The sequence below is a fragment of the Chinchilla lanigera genome, unplaced genomic scaffold, assembly GCF_000276665.1.
Source record: "Chinchilla lanigera isolate Chin_1 unplaced genomic scaffold, ChiLan1.0 scaffold00098, whole genome shotgun sequence".
Classification (NCBI taxonomy): Eukaryota; Metazoa; Chordata; class Mammalia; order Rodentia; family Chinchillidae; genus Chinchilla; species Chinchilla lanigera.
In genome coordinates this window covers 5,904,911-5,927,974 of record NW_004955499.1, presented here as the reverse complement: position 1 = coordinate 5,927,974, position 23,064 = coordinate 5,904,911, and the positions used below count along the sequence as shown (strand labels likewise).

At 42.1% G+C, this 23,064-nt stretch overlaps 1 protein-coding gene across 3 annotated transcripts in view; it reads left to right on the top strand.

Annotated features, from left to right (window-relative positions):
- The first annotated feature begins 2,165 nt into the window (after positions 1 to 2,165).
- The window catches only part of Pnpla4 (patatin-like phospholipase domain containing 4), a 50,104-nt gene continuing 29,205 nt past the window's right edge, over positions 2,166 to 23,064 (top strand). For 2 of the 3 annotated variants that reach the window (XM_013505580.1, XM_005406541.2), the window contains exons 1-5: positions 2,166 to 2,211; positions 3,239 to 3,440; positions 9,051 to 9,145; positions 9,305 to 9,440; positions 21,972 to 22,037. In XM_013505580.1, coding sequence (XP_013361034.1) covers positions 3,261 to 3,440; positions 9,051 to 9,145; positions 9,305 to 9,440; positions 21,972 to 22,037 — 477 coding nt within the window. In that variant the 5' untranslated portion in view covers positions 2,166 to 2,211; positions 3,239 to 3,260. The other variant, XM_013505581.1, reaches the window with a different exon arrangement.

Sequence of the window (23,064 nt, the reverse complement as noted above, 5' to 3'; positions counted from 1 at the left end):
TAACCAGTCACATGGAAATATGACTTGGGGTAGAATAAAGGAGGGAGCAAGTTTTACATTTTAAGCATTAAACTATGAAGCAATGGGTGCCCCAATGTGACTTACACTTGGCAGAGGCCTCACTCTGGCAAGCAGGTTTGAGAAGAAGTAATGCCTTCACGAACGCTTGAAGCAAAGGATCTGAGCGTTATGGTGTTCTCTCAGCTGCACAGTGATCAAGTTTTCATTGTGTTAAACCAACCTGCTGTGTGTGTAAAGGTAGGAGTTATTTGCTCAGGCAATGCCATCCCAGATTCCAAGTCTGTGGCTTTAGTCTTCCCTCAAACTTTTGATGCCACCACATTTCAAGAAACCAGACGACTTTCTCAGTACATTCAGGCTGCTGTAACAGAGCAGCATAGACCAGGTGTCCTGTAAACAATAGAAATGCATTTCTCACACTTTAGGAGGCGGGAAGACCTAGATGAGATCTCCTCCAATTTGCAGACGGATGCAAATTTGCTGTATCCTTACATGGCACATAGAGAGCTCTCTGGGAGTTCCTTTTCTAAAAACATCAATCTCATTCATGAAGGATTCACCCTCATGACTTACCAGCTGCCCAAGGACCCAGCTCACAACACTATCACACTGGATGTTAAGTGTTCAACATATGAATTTTAGAGGCACATGAACGTTCAGAGCACAGCATATTGCAGGAGTTAGACCAATGCTTCCCAAGATTTAAAGAGCACAACAATACCAAAGGCTAGTGACAAAATGGAGATTCTCATTCAGGTATGGAATTCATCTTTTCTTGCAAGCTTTCTGCAGGCTACTATCCTCATCACACTCAATCACAAAGTCAGGGGACAGCAGAAGGTCAAAGAACTGAAGTTTGTCTTTCTATAGTTCTTGATATTTGTTTTGCCTTCCTTTCACTAAAATCTGATGGAAATAAAGAATTACAAGTAAGTATGATATGCTCAGTAATTAAAGTACATTAAGGATTGGCTGTTTTGGCAGATTATTTACATAAATTGAAAACAAATGTTTTTAAAAATTATACCAAGGACTGTTCCTTACAGAGGATGTTGTGGGTCACAAATGACACTCAGAAGGAGAAAAAGAGAGCCCAAGGCAGAAGAATTGGGAGAGTTCCATCTCTCCTCTGTTCTCCCAGATGCTCTTCTATAGCTTCAGTGAATTGAAAGCTCTGTGCTTTAAATCAGGGGATCTAGTGGACCTCCAATCACAGAGTTTGGGTTAACTCCAGCATCGGTTAAAAGAGTTAAACAATAAAGCTACTGTTTGGAAAAAGAAAGGACTGTCAGACTCCTTTAATTCTGGAAAGGCGTGTCAGGCTGCAGCAGCTTCTCAAGTCTTGACCACACTTCCAATGATGACATTAGGGGGAGCCTGGACTATGTATGGGGGCCCTCAAGGTGGAGTGCCCTTTACAACTCAGCGATAACTAGTACTGTATCGCTCCATTTTGTAGATGAGCTACCCAGGAAGCAGAGATTACACAACCTGCCCAAGGTCACAGAGCCAAAATCTAGTAATAACTTGTAAGTTGCCCAAATTCACAGTATGGCTTTTCCAAAAAAAACGCTTAGGGAAGAAAACAAACAAAACAAAACAAAACAAAACGGTAAGTCTTGAAACTGCATTACGCCGCACCTCAACCTAGCCCCTGGCCTCCGCCCTAAACATCACCTGCATTTTAGCCAAGGTAGCGCAGGGAGGAGGGAGAAGAACCACTTCCGGGATACAGACCTGCGAGCAGCAAGCACTTCCGGGGGATAGGAGATGGGGGTCGTTAAAGGTCATCTGGTTTTCAGGCTGTAGCCCACCCACACTTCGTGCTAAAAGGTTTGCAGGGTTAACACGTAGCTCTGGCTAGCGAAACAGCACGGCTCTTGTCCAAATAGCCTTTCCCATCGCCTGTGCTCAAAAGCACCGCGGCCGACCGACCAAGTAGGCGCCGCCATGTTCCGACCCGCGTTTAAATAGAAAAGGCGGGGCCGGGGAAAAGCACGGCGACGGGCGTGATGACGTCACAGAGAAGGTGGTGCAACATTGGAACCGGACCTTCTTGGGCGGACACAGCGAGCATATCCCAGCCCTGATAGGTTAATCTCCATTGAGTGACAGCACCGTCCTGCCTTCTGGTTAGGGTTGGGGCGGGGGGAGGGCCTATCGACACGGAAGTGCCTGAGGCCGGCATGGGTAGGATGAGATGTGGAAGGGCGGTCTTGGGTGGGTTGCGCAGTGCCAGGGGTCGTGGTGGTTTAAATCTTGTCTGGCTTATCCGGCGCCGCCTGACCACCTGGAAGTAACTCCCCAAATCCCACTCCGTCCCCTTCTTGCACAGATGCAATATAAAGTTTGCCTGCTTATCCTGCAGCGGCTGAACCCCGTGCAGGTAGCAAAGGACCTTAGCAATAAGCAGTCCCCAAATTGTCCTGAGCTCCCTGCATTCACCTCAACTCAGTGCCCTGGAATAAGAGTCCTTGAGCCCCAAGCAAAACTTCAGGACTTCAGAGTGGGCAGCCTTTTGGCGCCATGATTTAATTCCTGTGGACATACTCCGCCCGCTCAGACAATGGGAAGCGCAGGCGGTGTTTTTACATTTAGATGTGTTGCAAGGGCATCTCTTGAAGCCGACAGTTGCTTGCATCAGTCATGATTTTCAGTTTTGTGTTGAGGTACTTGGTAGTGAAACACACTGCTCCTGAGTAACAGCTAATTGGATTATTGATTGTGGGTATCAGTGTTTTTTAAAAATAAAAATGCTTACCATAGAAATGAAGGAGGGGATCAGGGACCTGTATCTGAGATGTGTTGTTCATTAGGAATTTGATGCGATTTCTGATAATTTACTCTTTTCTCACCACAATAGTAACCACTTCCTGCAAAACGTTCCAAAAGGTCAAGAAAAAAAAATTGCCGACTAGAATTTAGACATGTTTCTCGCCAAGTAATTAAACGTTAGATCGCATAGTCTATGTACTTAATAGCTATAGAATGTTGTTATATTACTTTTTAATGAATAAGGCCATTTTAGGCGGTCAAGGTGAGCAGCAAAAAGAGTATTTCTTTGGAAGTTTCTTGGATTTATTTAGAATCAGTTGAAACGGCTGTACTTAAGGTAGAGCATTATATATGAAAAGCAGCACTGGAATGGCGATCAGTATAAAATTACACAGCGTGTGGGATGAGGGATAGCAATTCACGGCATTTTTCTTTTTTGTAGCTCTGCCAGTTCCGCAGCGAGCATGAAGCCCATCAACTTGTCCTTTGCAGCCTGTGGATTTCTGGGCATTTACCACTTGGGGGCAGCAGCTGCACTTTGTAGGCACGGCAAGAAGCTCCTGAAAGACGTCAAGGCGTTTGCTGGGGCTTCTGCAGGATCCTTGGTTGCTTCTGTCCTACTAACGGCGCCCGAAAAAATAGAGGTAATTCAGTAGTAACTAGGCTGTGTTCCTCATCAAGAAATTAAGAGGGATGGCAACAAGGAGTGTGGGCTCCACTGACGGCTGGGGAATCAGGCTTTGTCTGGGAAAGAAAAGATTAACACTTTTCTTTCAAAATTAACTCTTTGAAGATCTGGGCTTTGAGGATTTAGAAAAGATTTATTTGGGCTGACAGTAAGTCAAGGAAAAAAAAATGCCTTATTTTACTCTTGAGTTTTTATTTAGCCTAAAGAGACCCTGTTTCTTTTAAGTGAAGGATATTTCCTCGTGCTATGATCATGAGAACTGAGAGCCTGTTTGCGAGACCTTGAGCATGTAGCCCGTGCGCACTCCTAATTTGCAAGCGGGCATACAAAGGAAACTGGGCATACCATTTCAATTAAGTGGAGTGATAGGGGAATTTAATTTGTTTTTAATTCTCGCAGAGAAGCAGCTCTGAATTCCAGGCAGTTTAACCAAAAGTGATAAAAATAGCCTTCAGCAGGTATTTTCTTTAATGCGATCTATGTTTTTAAAATGCTTTTTCAGCTGTCTAGACAGTGAGCAAGCATTTGATCACAGTGAGAGCTGGTTTCTATGGATGGAGAAAATATTTATTAATTACTTACACAGTCTAGTGGCTTTGAACAGTTATAAAATAGGGGTTTAACACATTCCTGCTCAAGAAAGAATCTCAACACTGCAAAATTTTAAACATTGAAGTCTCGTCCATAAATCTGTTTGTGAGTTGCTTATGGAAGGGAAACGGGACTTAAGGCCAATTTTTCAGAAATCCACTAATCCTTCTCTTTAGATGATTGATTTACAGGGAACTAAAGAACGTGACTAAAAACTAGCAATTACACAGGGTATGAACCGTCAAGAAAAATACAAATAAGGTGGGAAAACTACTCTCAAGGTACCAGAATTCTCTCCCTTGAATTCCAAACTAGCTCCTTCCCACAACTTCCTTCTGTTTTATGGGAGTAGTAGTGGAAGATTATTGTCTTTTCTTTAAGACAGTCTTTCCTTTAGGTGGGGCAAGTCTTGAGCTCTGGAGTTTAGTAGACTTGGTTTCCATCCTCAGCAAATTTAAAGATGTACAAAGTGATTCACATATAATGTGATGTGGAAATAGTACAATAATAATAATTTGGTGACGTTAAGACATTGAATGGCTTACCTGAATTTAAAACCTTATACCATATTTTCAAAGCACAATACCTGTTCTTTTCTTAAATTGGGTATCAGTCCTGTGGTCTAATTGTGTTGGAAGGAGGTACAAGGTAAACATATTGGCTCCTGACATTGGAAGGTGGAAAATGATTCTTTTTATTGACCGAGGGCGTCTTCATTTCTCCTGTTTTCCAAGCATTTTTTTCAACAAAAATAATCTTTTGATGTATGGTTCTTTTATCACAGGCAAAATAACTCCCAGCCTCTTAGATGTCAGATGTGCTGAGTTCTCGTCTCATAACGTTGAGGAATGAAGTTGCAAACTTCAAGAGGAAGTTAGGAGAGCTGTTTTGGAAATAAGGAGAAGAATAGCTCTTGGATTCCAGGAGGGGTCCCAAGCTCGTGGCCACCAAGGCCCTTTGTCAGGGGTAATTGATACAGCCAAATCACAGTGTGGGTGCAACATGGGTCCAACGACAAAGAAGCAACTAAGAGGAGTGCAAATATAACTGCTCATGTAACATTGACCCAATAGGGAAACGAGTCAAATAGCAGGGGTATGTGGAAAAAACAAAGACATTCTTGGAAAGGGATGAGTCCAGATGGTCTGGTCACCCACCCATGCATCTGATACCTTTCTGGGCTCCCTGGAGCATGTGGTGCTGATCAGTCTAATATAAAATTGCCATGTATCTCTAGGGAGGCTCGAAGGCCTGGGTCTCTTTAGATTGACTTCCAGCCACAGTCTCTGTGTATCTCATCTTCTACACTTTCTCAAGGACCCTAACCCTTTCTGACTGCATATTAATTCTGTCTAACTTAGCTGCTTTTACTAATTTTATTTAATCCCTTTAGCATTTGGAATAATCCATTTGTAGGACTTTTCCTTTTCTCCTTTCTTTTATCAATTCTTTCAGCCTACCAAATGTGTGTTACCCTAGTTCTCACTGATGGTGTAAGTTCCTTGAGCTCTTTACTGTAGTGATGACTATGTGAGTGATTAATCTTGCTCAGAGCTTGTGCATGTATAATTAAGATGAGCACCTGATGCTGGGTGTATTTTAGGTGGTAGGCAAATTTAGACTTTGATAGATAAAAGGTCAATGCAAAACTTCCCCCAGCCCTCATAGGCTACAAGGAAGGCCTGGTGTTAAAATGAGCAGGGAACTCCAAGGGGAAGAAGTCCCTTTGTTAGTAAGTTTACAGTCTGGTTGATGTACATGTATGTAACTAAAATTAATACTAGAAAATGAGCTAAAGGGGCCACCCCAGCTTAGAAGATATAAGCACAGACACAATTGAGAGGGGCTGCCCCGTTTCTGTCCTAGACAGGTGGACCTACAATTTACCAGCTTCACACTACTTAGTGATTTTCCCCAAATGCAGATCTGATTATCTCATCCCCCCTTGCCCTGAAGCTCCCTGTAGATGTTTCAGCAAGCTTCACAACATCGCACATGACCTTCATCCTTCTCGTGGCTTGCTGCAAATACCCATGTTAGTGCTGTGCCCCTCTCAGAGCTGGTTTTGTTGTTGTGTTTAGCATTGTCCTCCTCCATCTCCATCTCCATCTCCATCGCTTGTCCAGCTCCAGTTTGCATGTAAGGTCCCAGGCTAGATATCAGATTGGAGGGAGGCTTTGGCCGAGCTGAGGCCCATTGTATTCATTTCCTGTGGCTACTGTAACATGGCTGTCAATGTGTTGCCTTCACACAATAGGAATTTATTCTCTTATAATTCTGTAGTCGTCAGTGTGATACAGACTTTCTGAGCTCAAATCAAAGTGTCAAGAGGGCCACTCTAGCTCCCTACTGAGATTCAATCCACCCTTTTTCTGATTCCTAGTGGCGGCCTACATTCTTGGACTACCAGCCCCTTCCTGTGTCTTTAAAGTCAGAAGCATGACCTCCACAGATTTCTTTAGCTCTGACCCTCCTGCCTCCCTCTTCCCCTTATATGTCCAGCAGCTTCACGTTACAATACCAAAACACCTGAGGTCATTAACTCACAAAGAGAAAATATTTATCTTTGCTCATGATTTTGGAATTTCCAGCCCAAGATCAGGAAAAACTATTGAGCCTCTGATGGGAATACCACATAGCAATGGCAGGAGCACACAGTGGGCAACACAAGTCACCAATGGCCCGGAAGCAAAAAAAAGAAAAAAAAAAAAAAAAAGGGAAAGGAAGAGACAGGGGTCCCAAATCCACCTTGCAAGCAAACCCCCTGCAAATAGGGACCTCCCACCAGTCCTGCCTCCTACAGTCCTTAGTACCTCTAAGTAGCACCTCCCTGTAAAACAAGCCTGTAACACAAGGACCTTTAGCGGTGTGCAACATCCAAACTCTTGTACCATAATGGAGCTTCATAATAACTGGACCACTAATGGCCCTAGATGATCCAGGATCATTGATCTTACTCCTGATATGTCAACTTCATTAGGCTGAGAAACGCCTAGCAGGTTAGCACATGTGGTGGAAGACGTGAATGTGTGGCCTTGGGTGCTATGTACGGTCCCTCCTCCATTCTCTGGCGCTCTTCTCCTGCTCTGCTTCCTGCTGCTGTGAACTGAGCAGCTTTGCTCCACCACGTCCTTCCGCCGTTGTGTTCCTGCCTTGGAGCCAGCGGGCTGGGGGCTGCATTCCTCAGAACTGTGAGTCAAGGGGGGATTTAGCTCAGCGGCAAAGCACCTGCCTGGCAAGCGCAAGGTTATGAGTTCGATTGCTGCTACTGGAAGAAAAACCAAAAAACCAAAAACAAAAGAAAAAAAAAAAAAAAGAACTGTGAATCAAGTCAAATCTCTCCTCTAAGTTGTGAGCTGCAGCAAAAAACTGACTCATACATTCTCCTTCTGAAAACTGTTAACTTAATTGAACCTGTGAAGTCCTTTGGAGAGCTGTAGGTTATCGTAAGTTCAATAGCAGAACATGGAAACCTTAAGGAGAGATAAGAGATCTTGAGTTTGTCCCTGAGGAAGGTTCGCACAGAACTCTATAATCTGTTCTTGGAGGCACTTGCGCATCTCATGAATCAGGGCCTCTTTATATATATGTATATATATATTTTTTTACTGAATCTTGGAGTATAGATCAGTAGTAGAGTGTGTGCCTAGCCTGTGCAGTGTCCTGTTTATTTCCCCAGTGCTGAAAAACAAAAAGTCCACCAGATCTCAATGACTAGCTGAGTGCCTGGGACCAGGTACTTTGCTGACTCAATCAAATAATAGATGAGTGTGCTGAAGTAAAATAACAAGTCTCCCTTAAGGAGATAAGAAAATAGCTTCTTCTGAGCCAATTTGAGTGACCATGACCCAGAACCAAGGATTCCGATGACCTTGAATGTCATCTTATCCCATGGAAGGGGTCACATGAACCTTTACGGCCACAGAACAAAGATGGTCAGGAATCAATACATTTACCAAGTATGTTGGTGGAGCATTAAGTAGGAGGGCCGCAGCAAAGCTGGGAAGTATTTAGTACAGGTTTCAGATGTTGCTCCTAGAATTCTTAGTTTTAGGGTTGGCAGAGGCCAGAAGTATGTGGAATTTATGGGCAGATTCTGAGAGGCTTGCTTGTAGTCAGGAGAATGTTAGGTCAGATACAAAACTTAAGCCCAGTAACCTTTGAAGGGCAGAAGATGGCCCAACTGCATTTCAGTTCTCATCCTACAGTATCCACAGTTGTACTGCTCTTGTCAGCCAAGGTCAAGCACCCTTTAAGATCTTTAATATCCACATGCCTTCTTTGGGCAACTTCAGTCCAACGAAAGACAGACCTGGGTTGAAACCCTGACTCTGGCACCAATTTCTGACGAGCTACTCAGACATACCTGATCCCTCCAAGCCGCAGTTTTCTTTGCTGTCCAGTGGGAAGGAGGTTTAGTCCCACCTTGCAGGGTTAGGTGACAGTAAAGTGACAGAACGTCAGGACCTCAGCATATTCCAGCCATGGCTGCACACAATACCAGGGCTCAGGATGGATCTCCAGAGCCTCTCTGATCTCAGGACGGGCATCCCAAGGCATCCCCGCTTTCCTTTGTCACTCATCATCATCAGCATTCTCAGGACAGTGCATTCCAGATGCTTCTGAGGCCACAAACTCAGGGTGGACGAGGAACTTAATTGTGTATGCAATCTGCAGAAGACTGTGCTAAATTAGAATTTAAATCAAGCTTTCAAGGCTGTCTCACGTGTGGACGAAGGCCATTTGAATTGGTTTAAAAAGAGTGACAGAGGAAGAGAGAGAAGGGAAGGGAGGGGAGGGGTGAAGAGAGGGGGGATGGGAGGAAAGATCGGAATTGTGAGAAGATATAATTTGCCTAGTGACCAAGAACACAGAACATAGCAAAGCGCATGCCCTGTGGAATCTAGGCAGAGGTTTAGAACTGGAACATTTGATTTGGTAACACAAAGGATCACCTATGAATTTTCTCTTTCAGGAATGTAACCAATTTACCTATAAGCTTGCTGAAGAAACCAGAAGACAGTCTCTCGGGGCAGTGACGCCCGGTTATGACATCATGGCCCGACTGAGGTATCTGTTTATATAGTGCACTTGCCCGTGAACTATATGAAACCAGTGTTGACAGCTCTCCCTAGGAACTGTGGCAAACTCAGCACTGAGTCTTCTAAAATATTTACGGGGCCTTCAATAATTAAAGGTGAATAATGTGGCTCTCTTTTTCTTCTTTAGGAGCGGAATGGAGTTGATTCTTCCTTCCAACGCCCACGAGCTGGCCCAGAATCGACTGCATGTATCCATCACCAACACCAAGACCAGAGAAAATTACCTGGTCTCAAATTTTTCCTCCAGGGAAGACCTCATTAAGGTAACAAAGCCACATTTCCCATTACAGGAAGTCAACGAGCTCCCATTTGTGTACTTTTTACAAATAATGAGCATCTCTGAGTTCTTTAGATCTCTCATCTCATATCAGGCCTGCTAGATGATAAAAGCTCAGCGAATTACTTCTTTGATGAATGGCTCCACCACGCTCCTCTCAGAGCCTGTGATCCTTGACTTTATCTCTGTTTTTCTCCTCATGTTCATGCATGTAATGTGAAGCAACTTGGGGATGTGGTTGAGGAGCTCTAATACTTCCTTACATTTCTGTGGCTAACAGTTTGCAGTCTAGATAAGATTTCCCTATGTGCTTTAGCCTTCCATCCACCACCGGCCCTTCTGTAAATCAGGTAGGACAGGTGTTGCTTTGGACCTTTTTTATCTTAACAAAGAAGAAATGGGTAGAAAGGCTTTATGGGATAGGCGTGCATACCCATAAATATCCTGCATGCTATTGTGAACCAATTCTGGTATCCAGGTCTCTCGGCTTTTCAATCTCATGTTCTGTTTCATTTCTTCCACTTTGTTTTGAGGCCTCTCTACCCAAACCCATTTGAGAGTCGACTGGCTGGAGAATTCATTATCTCTGAGAAATACTTCAGCTGACTGAGTCCCAAGTAAGAATGCACTTGCTAAGGTAATACACTGAATATCTGTAAATTGGAAAGGCTGTGCTTTCCTTAGGAAACCCAGGAAGATTTTTCTTCCTTCTTCCTTTTGCATGAATTTGGAATTCATGAATGCAGATTCAGCTAGTATGGAGAAAGTATGATTCCATGGTAATAAGCTGAATGAGAGTGAGTGATGAAGGTTCCTCTTGAATTAAATACAAACGCATTTTTGAAAAAGATCTTCTGGATGGTATAATCAGAAAGCTTTAAGGAAATGTTAAATTGACAAGTAAAATTACTTTGCAGCTTAATGGATTAGAATATTTATCTCTCACTTATATGTTAATAGTCTTTCTAACTTAGAAAAATATATTTCTCTATAATATGATTATAACACTTACTATAATATTATGTAGACTTAGACAATGTAAAAGGAAGATCTGGTCCAGCCATGCCTGAACTGTCCTTGCTTGTCAGTGTCCAGCTCAGACTTGGGTTGGGCTGGGTTGGGTTCGTACCTCTTCTGGTTTATCTGCAGAGAGATATATGCTATTGTGCCTTAATGCAAGAGGATGCTACTTCTCTAGTTGTCCCCTTTCTTTTGTCTTATTATTTTAATTGGCACATAATGTTTGTACATAGTGTGATATTTGATACATGTGTCCAACGTAATGATCAAATCTGGACAATTATCCATCACCTTCAGCATTTATCACTTTTTTTTGTGTGTGTTGAGAATATCCAAATCCCTTCTTTGAACTATTTTGAAGTACAAAATATTATTAACTGTACTCAGCCTGCTATGCTATGGAACGTTAAAACTTACTCTTCTTATCTAATTATATTTTGCTTCCTAATAACTATCCTCTTTGTGTCCACCTTACACCCTTCCCAACCACTGCTAGCCAGAGTTCTGCTCTCTTCTATGAAGTCAGTGGTTTTAGCTTCCACAATGAGTAAGCTCGTGTAGAGCTTGTCTTCCTATGCCTGGCTTGTTTCACTGATGGTAATGTCTTCCATCTCCATCCATGTCACCACAAATGAAAGATTTCATCTTCTTATGGATGAATAGTATTCCATTGTATGTATGTACCACATGTTCTTCATCCCTTCATCCGCTGATGGACACCTCTTAACTGTTGTAGGGAGTAATGCAGTATGGGAATGTTGACATCTCTTCGATATCCTACTTTCATTTCCTTTGAACGTATACCCAGGAGTGGGCTAGCTGGGTCATGGGGCTGTCACCTTCTGTCATTGAGCCCCTGGCTTCTCCACCTGTAATGCCAGAACTCTTTGATCTTCACTGGTATCCCACCTTAATTTACTTACTACTGTTTTGAATACTACATACTGTGCTGCTTTGTTCATTTAGTTTTTGTTTGTCTTCCCTCAGTAGAAGGTAAGCATCAAGATAGGTAGTGATTGCTCTGTTTTCCCTACAAACACATCCCCAACACCTGGGCACACTGACAGCCACCATGTAGATACTCCATGAAAAAGTGTGAAACAAATTAATATAAACAAACTAGGGTGGCATCTATTACAGTGGTCTAACTAAGCGAGGCCTTATGTGTGCAGAGACCTGGGCAAAATATCATAGCCAGTGAGCAACCCAACTGGGAGGACAGTGCATGTCTCCAGTATTGTGCTTTGGCCATGCCTTAGGCTGGATGAAAGATCATCTTTTCCATCCCTGTTGGGAGTGAGAATATGGTAAACACAATCCCAGCCCCCAACTAATCCATACTCGATGCCTCAGAACCTGTGAAGATAGAACCTTACATTGCAAAAGGGATTTAGATTTGATTAAAGTAAAAATCTTGAGTCTCGATGATCCCAGTAGATCCAAACGAAGTACATGAACTCAGAACAATGGAGGTCTTCCCTAGGTTTGATGGGCCACCACTTATTCTTTGATATGACAGCCATGGGCAAGGAGCGATTTGCTAAGAACAGCTCCCCTCTGACAGCCAGCAAATTTTGAAAAAGGCCCTCTGCCCTGCAAATACATGGAAAAAACCTCCTCTGACATGTGTATGAGCCAGAAAATATTTCTCCCCTTGAGACTCCAGGAAGAAATGCAGCCCCTCTGACAACTGGATGTGTACCTGCTAGTGCACTAGTCCCAGAATCCTGACCTGCAGATTGCATGGTCATAAATATGTCTTGTTTGAAGCTCTTAAATTGGTAGTACTTTGTTATAGCAGCAGTAGCAAGCTATTGCTATGAGTAAACATGACTTTTTTTTCTGTTTCTTTTGTTTTGGATAATAGCTACTTAGAGAATTGGTGTAATTATTTGAGTTCATTGAACAGAAGAGAAATAGCTAACACCAATGTGTAACACCTTGCAGGGAGAATATGGAATAATTAACATTTATCCTAGGTTATACAAAGAATGTTCTCTGTTTAGTAGCACTCCTTAACCTTTTCCACAACTGAAACAAAACAAAGAGAAATAGTTCCTTCAAAGCAGGTGGTAACCATAAAAAGGTATGAAATAGCTGCCTAGAATATACAGGATGCATTTAATTTAAAAGAATAAGAAAAGGAAGATGGGAAGTAAAGGAGCAAACAAAACAGGATGGAAGGGGAAAAAAATTAACCTCCTGGCTGGTTTATGACATTTGCAAGTTTAAGACTAGTGGGAGAAGGTTGTCTCATTGGTTCTACCAAACCATCTTTGCCCACCACACCAAATGCTAATCATTCAAACAATGAATTTTGCAAAAGAAACTGTATCTACAAGGCAGCCAACCATGGAGACAGAAGATCCAAATCACAAGCAAAGAGAACTACATGGGCTGAGAGTCAGAGAATTAACAAGTCCAAAGTGTTGGTTTGTGTACGTGAGACTAGGCCAGCTGAGTGTATGGACTGGCAATGATGACAGTTACTGTTCTGTCTTCCAATGGACACTTGCAGGCTAGAGTCTTATTTTTTTATATGCCTCTCAGGTCTTTGAGAGAGGTTTTTGAGCTGCAAAAGACACATATATGAGCCCTCATTTTAATAAGTGCCCAGTCAATGGCTGTGTGATGGTTGATACATTGTGTCAAACTGAGAAGTTTAGAAGCTTAACTAAATGATTCACCAGTTCTACATCCTAGGGTGTAGAGAACATGCCCTAGGGTGTCTGTTTATGCCCTAGGATGTTGTAATGGTTAATGCACTATATCTATTTGAGGAGTCTAGAAGTTTAACTAAGTGACTCAGCAGTTCTGCATTCTAGGGTGTAGATGACATGCCCTAGGGTGGCTGTTTGTGCTCTAGGATGTTGTGATGGTTGATTCTTTGTGTCAGTTTGAGTTTTGAAGGTTAACAAAGTGATTCAGCAAGGGGCTAGGGTCCTCACTTTGTAAATATCCTGAGCTTATGTAAGAGTAGAACATGGAGATGGTGTGAGTACTATACTTGCCCAAGGGCAAGTAGCCTGCATACAATCTAAGGGAGGAGAAGAGATGTGTTGTCCCCCTTTTCCTTTTGTTGCTGTTGCTCTCTTCTACCACCATGAACAGTTGCCTCTCAGCCATGCCACCCTGCCTTGGAGCCAGCTGATTACAGAATGAAACCTCCACAAACTGTGAGCTAAATGAAACTTTTCTTCCTTACTTTTGGGTGTTGGGTATGTTGTCTCAGCAATGAGAGCGATATAATTAACACAGCCTACTTCTCATGGAAGAGCAAGGTTTCACTTTCAATGGAACCACATAAGGGTGGTGTTTCATTCATTTCTGGTCATGGAGGTTAGGCATACAAAACCCACCCCTTCCCTTAGGTGGTATATTAATCAACTTTCTTATTGCATGACACCCATAACTTGAAGAAGGAGAGGTTTGATTTAGCTCGTGATTTCAGACACTTCATGCCATGCTCAGCTGGCTCAAAGGCAGGAACATCATAACCAAAGGATGTGGTAGGGAAAAGTTGCTCACTTTATGATGGCAAGAAAGAAGAACAGGAGAACAGTGCCAGAGAGGAAGGGGTTGGGAACCAGACATAGACCCAAAGGTCACATCTCCATGACCCACCCCCACACAGCCAGGAGTGTGCTTTACTAATCCTCTTAGATGGCTCCCAGGCCAATCAAGTTGGCAATTAAACTTAACAAATCACAGCTAGAGATGGGAGGTTCTGAAATGCTAAAGCTGTGCGGGGAAGCACCCTGGTTTGTGTCACTTCGAGTGTTCCAGTAGGTTTGTGTCTGGGAACATGTAACCTTGAGGTGAGGCTACATTGCAATATATGGAAATCTATAGGAGGCAAGAAAGAGGAGGGAAGAGAAAGGAGAGGAGAAAGAGAGAAGAAGGAGAGAGGTAGAGGGAGGGAGAATGGAAGAGAGAGGGAGGAGGGGGAGAAGGAGGAGGGAGGAGAGAGACACAAAGAAAGAGATATTAAAACTCAAATGAGGGTCAAAGAACATGAGAGTTCTAAGTAGTGGTGGTTTTCACGTATAAGTCTTGCTCCATGTTGCAGTGTGTATCTGTTGTTATCACTAACTTGTTTGTTTTGGTTCCTACCATGCCTGGCTCCTCATTGTCCACCAGCTGCCTGCTAGTCCTTCTTACAGACAGTGTCCCTGTGTACCTGAAAACCCAAGCAGAAATCTGGAGTGCTCTGTGTGTGTCTGTTCTGTGTACATTCATGCCTTTTCTGAATGCTCTCTGAAATTGTCCTCTCTTGGATCATTGCTGCATAACACTGTTTTTCTTGGTCAGTGAGGATGTGAACATACAGTGGTGGTCCCATAAGATTATATGATGTAATGGCATTGGCGAGCTCTTGGTTTCGTTAAGTGCATTGTTTGTGTTCACACAACAGTGACATGTTTCCCAAGACATGTCCCCATTGTTGAGAAATGCATGAGTAATTATTTTTGAGCCTTACTTTTCTATCTGTGAAATGGAGCTCACCATTAGTGCTTTTAGCTACTGTGGGGAGCATATAAATGAAGCATGGGAAATTGTGTTTTAAATGGTGATGCCCTATCTGCATGTTGATGAAATCCAATAATTAACAAATGATGAGCAAATAAAATAACAATGCATGCCTACTGTGGTTGCCAAGTCTGAATACTTCTGTGCTGTTAATACCGTGTTAGATCAGAACTTTCTGTTTAGGCTGAATAACACTCACACTTAAGAGACAAATTCCTTTTTTTTTCTTTAACTCCTTATCTTCATTTTTCATGATTCAGGTTGAGATCTATAGTATTTTAAGATAGGAATTGCTACAGAGCTTTTGCTACTTTTTATTTTTTCACTATTGGCTGCATTTATTTTTTATTTGGTTTTGTGTGGTGACTCACACTTACATTGTGATTAAGTTTGCATTTAGAGACCTGAACAATTATTTCCCCCTCCATAGGTGCAATATTTGTGATTGTTTTCTGAGCACTTCTGTTGACAAGTTACAGGGTCCAAAGTTTCCTTTTATATTTGGTGCTTTCAAAGAGTTCTCAGTCTTACATCTATGATGATTTCACTCGCCTTTTCCTACTTTATAACCCTTTATAAGAAACATACATGGTCTCCAGGCCTTCTTTGGTCCCTGATTTATTTTAGCTCACCATTTCCCTCCTCTTTCATGGTGACCAAGTCAAGGTTGCCTAACATGAGGGCTATCTCCTGCCAAACTGCCTTGACATGACTTACAGAGAAGTGATCCTTTCATACAGTTCAACTAGGGCCCAACAGGCCATCTTTTACTAAAATGAACGTATTTCCCCTTTGTTTTCATTGATCTACAGCATATACTTCTGGTGCTATACCTGTGTTAATGTCTTTCACTGTAACAAAGTAGCCAATAAAATGAACTTAAAGCAGCAAAAGTTCACTGGGCTCAGTGTTTCAGAGATGTCAGTCAATGATTTACTTGGCTTTGTTGCTTGTAGGCCTGTGGTGAGGCAGAATATTAGTGCTGGGGAGCATGTGTTGAAGCAGAGCTCACCCCATAATGGGTAGGAGGCAGCGACAGAGAGACAGAGAGCTAGAGAGGAAGGGGTCAGGAAGCAGATACAATGCCAAGGTCATGCCCCCATGATCAATTTCCTTCAACTGGCCTCCCACTTCCTAAATTTCCAGCACCTCTGAATAATGCCATCAAATTATAATCAGTGTATATCTGGCTTTTGTCACTGGGAACAAAATATGTGACACCCACAACTCAAAGGAGAAAAGGTTATTTTGGTTCACAGCTTCAGAGGTTTCAGTCCATGGTTACCTGGCTCCAAGGTAGAAATGGCACAGCAGAAGCCCGTGTTAGAAGAAAGCCATTCCCTTCATGGTAGCCAGAAGCAGAGACTCAGGGAAAAGCCAGAGTGAGAGATACACCCTGTAGTTTCACACCACCACTGACTCACCTTCTCCTGCTGGGCCCCCCACCTAACAGCACACCAACTATGAATATTAGTGAATTAATCTACTGATGAATATAGCATCCCCGTGGTCTAATTACCTTCCCAAGTCCTTACTTCTGAATGCATGAAACTTTGGCAGACATTTTTGGTCTGATCCATAACACAGTGAATCAATCAGCTGATGAATTAAGAGCCCTCATGCACGATCTAACTACTTCCAAAATCCCATGAGCTCACCAGGTGTGGTGGTGTACACCTGTAATCCCAGCACTCAGGAGGCTGAAGCAGAAGGATCACCAGAAGTTGAAGGCTGGCCTAAACTATGTATTGAGACCATCTCTCAAAAAAAACAAACCAAAATCCCATCAGTTGACAACCAGGCTTTTAGCATAGAAGTTTTAAGGGACATTTCAAATCTAAACCATAATAACATCAGAAAAAAAAAAAATTCTCTCAGGGCCTCACATCCATTGACGCTTTATGTTTGTAGGTCATTTGTCAGCCACAGATCAACACCAAGTTGAGATCATTTTCTGAAAATGCATATAATAACTTGGGGATGGAGAAGAATAATGTAAGATGCAGTCCATACTTACATGACCATTATGGGTGGACCATGGGACTACTGATGTGTCTCAACCTCTTGGTGCCTTGGTTTCTTCATCTGTGAGATGGACTCCAGCCTGTCCCACCTACCTCACGCATGATCATGAAGGCCAAATGAAATTTGGAAAAGGGCTTCATCAGCTCTCAAGTACTTACACTGTAGACAGATTAATGTTCAGATGTCCCCTAATCCCTTGATTCCCTGATTCCACCCTTCATCCTCCAGCTTGATTCCTGGATGAGTTCTGACTGTGTTGAGCATATCAACTCATTCCTTTTACATTCCAGATTTTATTCTGTGCTTCCCCCCCCCCCCGAAGCCAGTACACAACTAGGAAATTCAAGTACATTTTGAAAAATTTTCATTTGTACCTTTGCAATATGTGATGAAGACATTACATTCATGTACCAATGGGGAATTGGTACATATACATAACACATCTTAATTCTTTTTATGTCTCTTTCCCTTCTCCTCATAACCTCCTCCCTACATCTCTTGGTCATGCACGTTTTACTATTAGCCTTCAGCAAAACATAATTAGAGAGATAAATTCTTGGTTTAACAGAAAGGCATATGCCAGCCCAGCCACCAAGTAGAAATGAATTTTAATCATTGAAACATGGCATGGTGGGGCAGGGATTTGACTGTTCCCCTGAGCTGGTACAAATCATGGATTTCTCCACATTTAAAGCTGATGCACACGTGTGTTCTGAAGGAGTGTCTGGAAATACAAGCATGTGCCTTCATATAGACACCGAGACTTTCAATTGTGATGGTGTCCTGGCTCTTTGAGGATGGACTACCCTGTCTCCAGTGGTACAAAGTCCTGAATTTCCTTGCACATAGTGAGAATACTTTCCCGGTGAGATCCTCTCGCATTAACTTTGTGAAGTTGAAATAAGAACTGAATTTAAGATTGGCCATTATCTTGGCAAGACCAGAGGAAGATAAATTTGAATCTGTCTTTGAATTTCAACGACACCAGCAGGTTCTGTATAAACAGCCAGATTCTCATTACACTCCACAGTAAACTTGAGGAATAAATGAACCTTGTTGGGAATTTATTCTCTAAGGAAGCTAGGCCACATAATTTTCTAAACACCCCTTTTCTATAAAATGTGAAATGAAAAGAGCCAGTCAGAACGTGTACTGAATACGCACTTGGCAATGCTTTATGCTGCTGCTGTGGGGAGTCATTAACTTCGATTTTTATTGTTGTATACTTAGTGAGAATAAACAAAAAATGAAACCAATGGCTTCACATACATACTGTCTTTAAAGGGCTACACCTAGTGATGAGCCGAGAGACACAGGTCCTTGTTTTCTTCCCTTGCATGTTCAACCTGAACCACTTGCGATGTTGACATTCAGGATCTTGTCACTGACTATGCCTGTTTTGCCTGCTACGCAGTACACCAGTTTCTGAAACCACGCATTAGGAAAATTAGGTTCACTCACAAGGCGGCCAGCCAATGAGGTAGAGGTCCAAGTCTCAAATCTGCCTCCGAAAGGTTAGGCTCTGTGATATTTATGGGATAAATAAGTAGAGGACTTCAAGCTTTAGTGAAGATGTCTAGGGGTGAAATCGTTCATGTTCTGGGGATGCAGGCTTCACCTTTGGTGCACGTGTGCTCAGAAAATGGTGGTGTGGTGTTAGCTTGATGGAGGTGTGGATTTTTCAGCCGACCGATGTGAGTCACCCACCAGACCCTCGTGCAGGCTGGGCATTTCCAATCAGTGTGTTGTCTACAGATAAACTCTAGATAAAAATGCAGCCTCCATGCTCCTGAAAAACCCTTTAGGCACCTGTCATCACATGTCCAGTATGCCAGAGTTTTTATCTACCCTGCAGCAAATTTGAATATATCTCTCAGTGAGGTGATTTCTGAGGTTGGTGATAAGGACAAGTAACTAAAAGCAAGTGAAGCTAGAGAGTTTTTTCTGATTGTCCCTTGGTTTCAGCTTGATTCTTTGTTGTCTGGGCTTTGTTGGGTGTCTAGCATCCTCCTGGCTTCTATCCAGTAGGTTCCAGCAGCACACAGCTCCTCCTCCCACAAGTGGGAAGGGATACATTGCTCGACATATAAGCCCCTGGGTAACAAGCACTGTATAGCTGTATTGAGGTTTGTTAGTGAGGGCAATTTCATTTATGTGTGTGATGTCACATACACTGAAAGCACATGTTTGGGCATAGTATTCTAGAAGTGGCCTTATTATGTCGATCTTTACCTCCTTCCTTACAAATTCCTGTTACCCTGAAATCAGACAGCAGTAAACTGAGAATGAGAAAGTCTGCTTATTCCCTATCTATCTAAAGCTAATTTTCCCACTAAACTTAGTTTGATGGACAGATAATCAGTCCATACGAAGGGACAGGATCCTATGACAAGAACACAAACATCCATTTGGAGGAGTGACAGGGATTTTCCAGTTTGCTGCACTTTTCATATCATTCAGGAGGATTCTCACTGTTATTATGTGCGGGAAAGTAATTGGATAGCTTTCTTTTAATTCAAATACCTCAAAACAGTTCCAAGCTGTAAATTGTGGGCTTCATATTATACTTTGATGTGTTAGAGGGAGTCATAATTCTGGTACTAAAGGCAATGATTATTTTGTAAGGCACATATATCTCTGTAGCATAATGAAATAAATCTCCGGTCCTTTATAGACCTACAGGTCTGCAAAGTACTCTAATAATTTCATGATACTGTACCTTCTCTGTGTGCACACCATCCAGAAACTGTTCTTATCACCAAAGTGCAATCTTGCCTTTGCAAGGTAACTTCATGAAACAGCTACACAGTGCTTGCAAAACATACCTAGAGCCCAGGTTGCATTTATTTTTTTAAAGGAGTAGCCATTTGATGATAAGGCCAAATTCAGTGAGTGAGAATACCCTTCTGAATAATGCCAACTGCAGATTTTATCACTGCTACCACTGGGCCAATAGAGTTGGGATTGAAGACACTTGTCTCTCCTATTTATCTGTTAAATGATCCTCAGCTAATCACGTAGAGTAGCCCTTGCTCTTGCTTTGCCTCTTTGTGGAGTAAGCATAGTAGATATAGTGTCAAACTGTTTTATCCTGTCACCCATTAAAGCTGAGTTTTTGAGACAAACGTCTTACTACAAGAATGCTGGAGTTGACTCTTGGTAAAAGGTTGATGACTCTTGTGTGAGGTTGTCATTGTATATTGCAATGAATAAGTAAACCCATACATAAGTTGGTTAAAGGAGATACTTTATTCTGGGAATCAGTGTTACAAATTAGTGTGTATTCCATGTTTCTATAAGTTAGTTAAATGAGACAAATGTGGGTAAGATTGTTCAAAAGACAAAAAAAAAAGGCCTGTCTTGGTTATTTCTCTCTCATTGCTTGGACAAAATACCTGACACCTAAAATTAAGGAAGGAAAGGTTTATTTAGTGGTCCAGCGCTCCACTAGAAAAGCACATGAACTGTTCTGTTCATGCATTTCTTTTGGTCATGAGAAGACAGGAGATATGTTTAAGGGAGATCCATTTCATAAGGAAGGTTAAACCTAGTCCCAAGTATGCAGTAGAGAAATAACCATGGCAATAGTGAAGAAATAACAATGACAGGAGTGGGTTTCCTGCATTAAGAAGCAACTCAGATTTTCCTATAGAAATTGTGTTATACTGCTGTATCTGGAATTTAGTGGCAGTTCAGAATAAATAGGCTTTTGAAAGCTGACCTAAAAATCATACCTATAATATTGTTTCTTTGGGGAAAATGTCTTCTGAGTTCTAAATAATTCTAAACAGATGATTTATAAATCTCCACTTGGGCCATAATCCACTTCTGAATAATATATGATGGTTTAAAAAAAAATTTCATGAAATCTTTGACAGTAAACAGCCATAGACTCTTCTGCTTATCAATTGAAAGATTATAACTTAAATATTCAGTGTCTTATGCTGTATGTTTTCAAATAGAACACTCACTAGTGATTTGGAAACTGCATTGCAAAATACAACATTTGCATTTCTGAAAAGCTATCGGAAGTCAGCTTCTTCTGTTGGAAGGAACAGTAATGTCCTAAATAACAATCATTTTGACTTTTTAAATGGAAGGTAAAGTATGTATAATTGGTGTCCCTACGTGTCACAGTCACATTATGTATCCTAACCATGATGCTAGAACATCAAATGTGCTTCTTTTCTTTGCAGTAATATGGCAACATATGGGAAGAGGTCCCTGAAATGTGGAGCTAACCTTTCCTGTAAAGGTCACAGGGGTTTATTCCTCGGAAATAAACATGCAACTTTAGAACAATTTTTATAATACACTCGTAATCTATAAATAATTCGCTTGCAACTGCAACCTGAACATACTAAGTAACTTAGATTTACCTTGAATTTACTTCCTATAGACTTAAATTTAACCTCACGTAGAGTTAAACTCAACTTCCTGTAGCCCTATATTTAACTACCTGTGGACTTAAATTTAACTTCCTGTAGACTTGCTTGTCTATAATCACAATGCTGATTTTTACTTAGGTGAAGGTGATTGATCCAGAGAATATGGATCAGTGCATTTGACTTTAGATTCTTTTCGATATTGAAAAATTTTCATTGTTTTTTGGTTTGTTTGGGTTTTTTTTTCTTTTGTCTTTTTGAGACAGGGTTTTACTATGTATTTCAAGCTGGCGTTTAACTCACTTTGTAGCCAAGGCTGACCTTGAACTCACAGAGATCCTCCTCCCACAGCCTCCCAAGTGCTGAGATTACAGGCATGCACCACCACACCTGGCTAAAAATGTTATCTTTTATGGTGAAAGTATGCACAGTTGTGCACTTGAGATATATGGGACTTGGCCATTTAATAGGGCTTTTACAGTGAATTATGTAGCAGATTTATGATCTCAATGTTAGTGCTTCTATTCAGCAGCTGCTGTTTTCTCTGCCTCACCCAGGTCCTCCTTGCTAGCAGCTTTGTGCCCATTTACGCCGGACTGAGACCAGTGGAATACCAAGGGCAGGTACGGTGATTATAACTAAGAAATACCCCAACACCCGCGTTGACCAATACCCTTTGAGAGATCTAATTTTGTGATTATTCTGGTCAAATCCATTTCTATGTATTATATGTACGAATACCTCAAGAACAGGGGCTGCGATACCTCACCACCCAGACTTATCAGGAAGAATGATTGACTGGGATGCTCTTTCCTTTATCATTTTAAAAATCATTTCAAACCTAGTTTATATCAAATACTTTAACTGCTTATCGAACGTACTGGCAGTGGTGCCCCAGTACTGGCTGTTAATTGGCTCTGGGCGACGCAATGAATCCCAGACAGTCTTGGCTAAATAGTGCAGCAACTCCTGAGAGTCGAAACCGCCATTGCAAGCTCACCCATCAAGTGCCAAACACACGAGAAAGACCATAGCAAGGTGTTTGCATTAAAAGGCACCAAGTACCAAGTCCAGTGAGTTGCAGAGCAGTTGAGCATCAAGGTATGGCTGTAATTCTGCAAAACAGTAAAAAAATTTGTGTTGCATAATACATCCTGGTTGCAGCCACTGTTATAAATCCCAGAAGCAGAATTGTGCTTTATGGTGGGAAAAGGCTTTGCGTCCCTCCCCACCCAATCCCCAAACAGTGCCAGGTCTTGTTTCCTGCATCCCTGCAGCCCCTCCAGTGCCGACAGTCTCCTCTGGCTCTCCGAGGTTCTCTGCCTACAAAGATATGCATTCCCAAAGAGCCAGAGCGCAGGTAACTCCAGGGACACTCTCCACTTGGGCTGCCAGTGTACACAGGATACCAGTTCTTTTCAGGAAATGTGGCTGGGAACCCTGCTCTAGAATCTAAGCTCAAAGCTGCCCAGCAATCTCTTAAACAGCTGCCTCTCTGCGCTGTGCTTTTCCAAACACCACCCTCCATCCCACCCTACTCAGCTCCTTTTGTATTCATTTTATAACCCACTACCGTTTCTACTTAACACATACTAGAGATGGGCATTTCATAATCAGATATTGTGTGTATTTCACATGTTGAAGAGATAA